Below are 2,051 nucleotides of genomic sequence, written 5' to 3'. Positions count from 1 at the left end.
CACCTTTATAAAATAATAAATAAATTTTAAAATATAGAAAGAACTGCTCCATTCGATGGGTTTTAGAATTATAACAGTGGGTATGTAGTGTTGTGGGTATTGTCCGAATATGTTTGCTGTTCTTGCTGAAATACGATACCTTTGGAGTCAAAGAAAAGCGCTAGGAAATGTGTGCCATTAACCAATTTTTGGAGCCGAGTAATCAAATTAAATTGTAAGAGCACTTAACGTTTAAAAATGTCGCGTCACACTGTACTGGGGGGCTAAACAACCAGCATCAGCAGCCGACGGTGTATGCGGTAATAACATAATTGAAACAATGAGATAATGATCTTCCATTCTGATTTACCCTCGCGGTTTAACTTTAGTTTTGTCTGTTGTGTCTTTGCCACAACATACGGCCAATACCAACATGAAAGAGCGCTCGCTGATTTAATGTCGCCGCCCGTTGTAAAGTTCAAAGTTCAAGTGGAAATGGGCCTCAGGGAGAGAACCCTCAGGTACTCTTTTTTTGTTTGTTCTTTTTAAACGGACACTGTTAATTCTAATTTCAAGGCCTTTTTTAATTCGATTCTCTTTTTTGTCTTTTTGTTTGCGAAGGAGAAAATTGAGAACTCAATTTTAGTAAGAAAACAACATAATTCAATTGTCGCTTTTAAAAGTCCTTTACAAAAAAAAAATGTTCTGCAATTTGATCAAATTTTATCCTGTAGGGCTTGTATATACATATTTGCTAAAGTACCTATTCTAAGCTAAAGGAAAGAAATTATAACAAACAAAAAACAAATGAAAATATTAAAAAATAAATTAAAGATTTCGTTTTTTTAAGAATATTCAAATACATTCCGTCTTTTTAATAATAAATAATAATGAACAATAAATTGTTTAACAGTTATAATTTCAAGTAAAACAGAAATACTGGTATGCAAGGGTAGAAAAAGTAGAGAAAAAGCGAATATGGAGATAGGAGACGAATGATTAAAAGAAGTCGCTGATTTTAGGTATCTAGGAACTACGGAAGGAGTAGTAAGGATATAAAGCAGAGGTTAATGCAGGGTCGAGTCGCCTTCAATAAAAAGAAGTCACTTCTATGCTCGCGAACGGTAAATTTAGAAATTTCAGAGGACTCTGTGGAAGCCAATAAAAAATAGCTGAGATACGTTGGTAGGATACCTTCTCAAGCATGAAGGTCTAGTCAGAGACATATTAGAGGCAGAAACAGGAGTTAGGAAGGGTATAGCTAGACCTAGATTAGATTACTGTTCGCAAAAAGGTAATGATGCGGAATGTTGTAGTTTTAGGGAAATGCGGTTAGGTCAGGATAGGGAAAAGTGGAGGAGCGTGTCCAATCAGTCTTAGGACTGACGATCTTATGATGCTGATGTTATAATTTTATTTATCTCTTAACCTAAACGTAAAATATTTCTTAAAATGATCTCTTTTTACGAACGCCCTGTAAATTTTGTTTGTGTAAAAGATAGATCGTCACTTACGAGTTACGATAATTGAATCAGTTGATACGGGTTGGATAAAGCAAAAAAAGTGCGAGCACACAAATTGTATCGCCTGGAGTTCTGGCGAATAAAATGACGTTTGCATAATTATTCAAACCACGTTTTTCTTTTTTTTTTTTTTCAGTTGGCCAACGATTCCACCACAAAACGTGAGCGGCGATAGCAGGAGCAGCGCTCTCGGGGGTGTCGACCCTTTGCTGCCGTCTCCGGCGTCACACAGCGCTGTTATCGTTTCACCCGAAACACTCAGTCATCATTCCTCCCCTGCCAAAATCCCTTCAGTTACAACAGCTTCCGTCTCCACAGTGAAACAGGGACCAGCACATGTTCAAATCTCTTCGACTCAAAGGTACTTTCACAAACTTTCTTTGTGACTTTGTGCCAACGATTTTTCTGCAAGGAAACGTCTCTATTTCTTCTAAAACGTTATTGAAATACATTTGCTGTTAAGACAGCAGGTAAAAGTTGGTCTGTGTTCTGTCGGAGCTGCCTGCGACGCGCTGATGAGATCCAAAAAGATCGAAATCGCGATCCGCG

General features: G+C 37.4%; 1 protein-coding gene across 1 annotated transcript; it reads left to right on the top strand.

The window, feature by feature from the left end:
* Nucleotides 1-327: 327 nt before the first annotated feature.
* Nucleotides 328-1,863, top strand: LOC112906247 (the record flags this gene model as incomplete). Its single annotated transcript, XM_025980087.1, has 2 exons — nucleotides 328-500; nucleotides 1,639-1,863. Coding segments are annotated over exons 1-2 (398 nt in total), but the record flags the coding sequence as incomplete, so codon positions are not given.
* Nucleotides 1,864-2,051: the final 188 nt, after the last annotated feature.

This window comes from Agrilus planipennis, unplaced genomic scaffold, assembly GCF_000699045.2.
Source record: "Agrilus planipennis isolate EAB-ADULT unplaced genomic scaffold, Apla_2.0 scaffold2251, whole genome shotgun sequence".
Classification (NCBI taxonomy): Eukaryota; Metazoa; Arthropoda; class Insecta; order Coleoptera; family Buprestidae; genus Agrilus; species Agrilus planipennis.
This window is presented reverse-complemented; position numbering and strand designations above follow the sequence as displayed.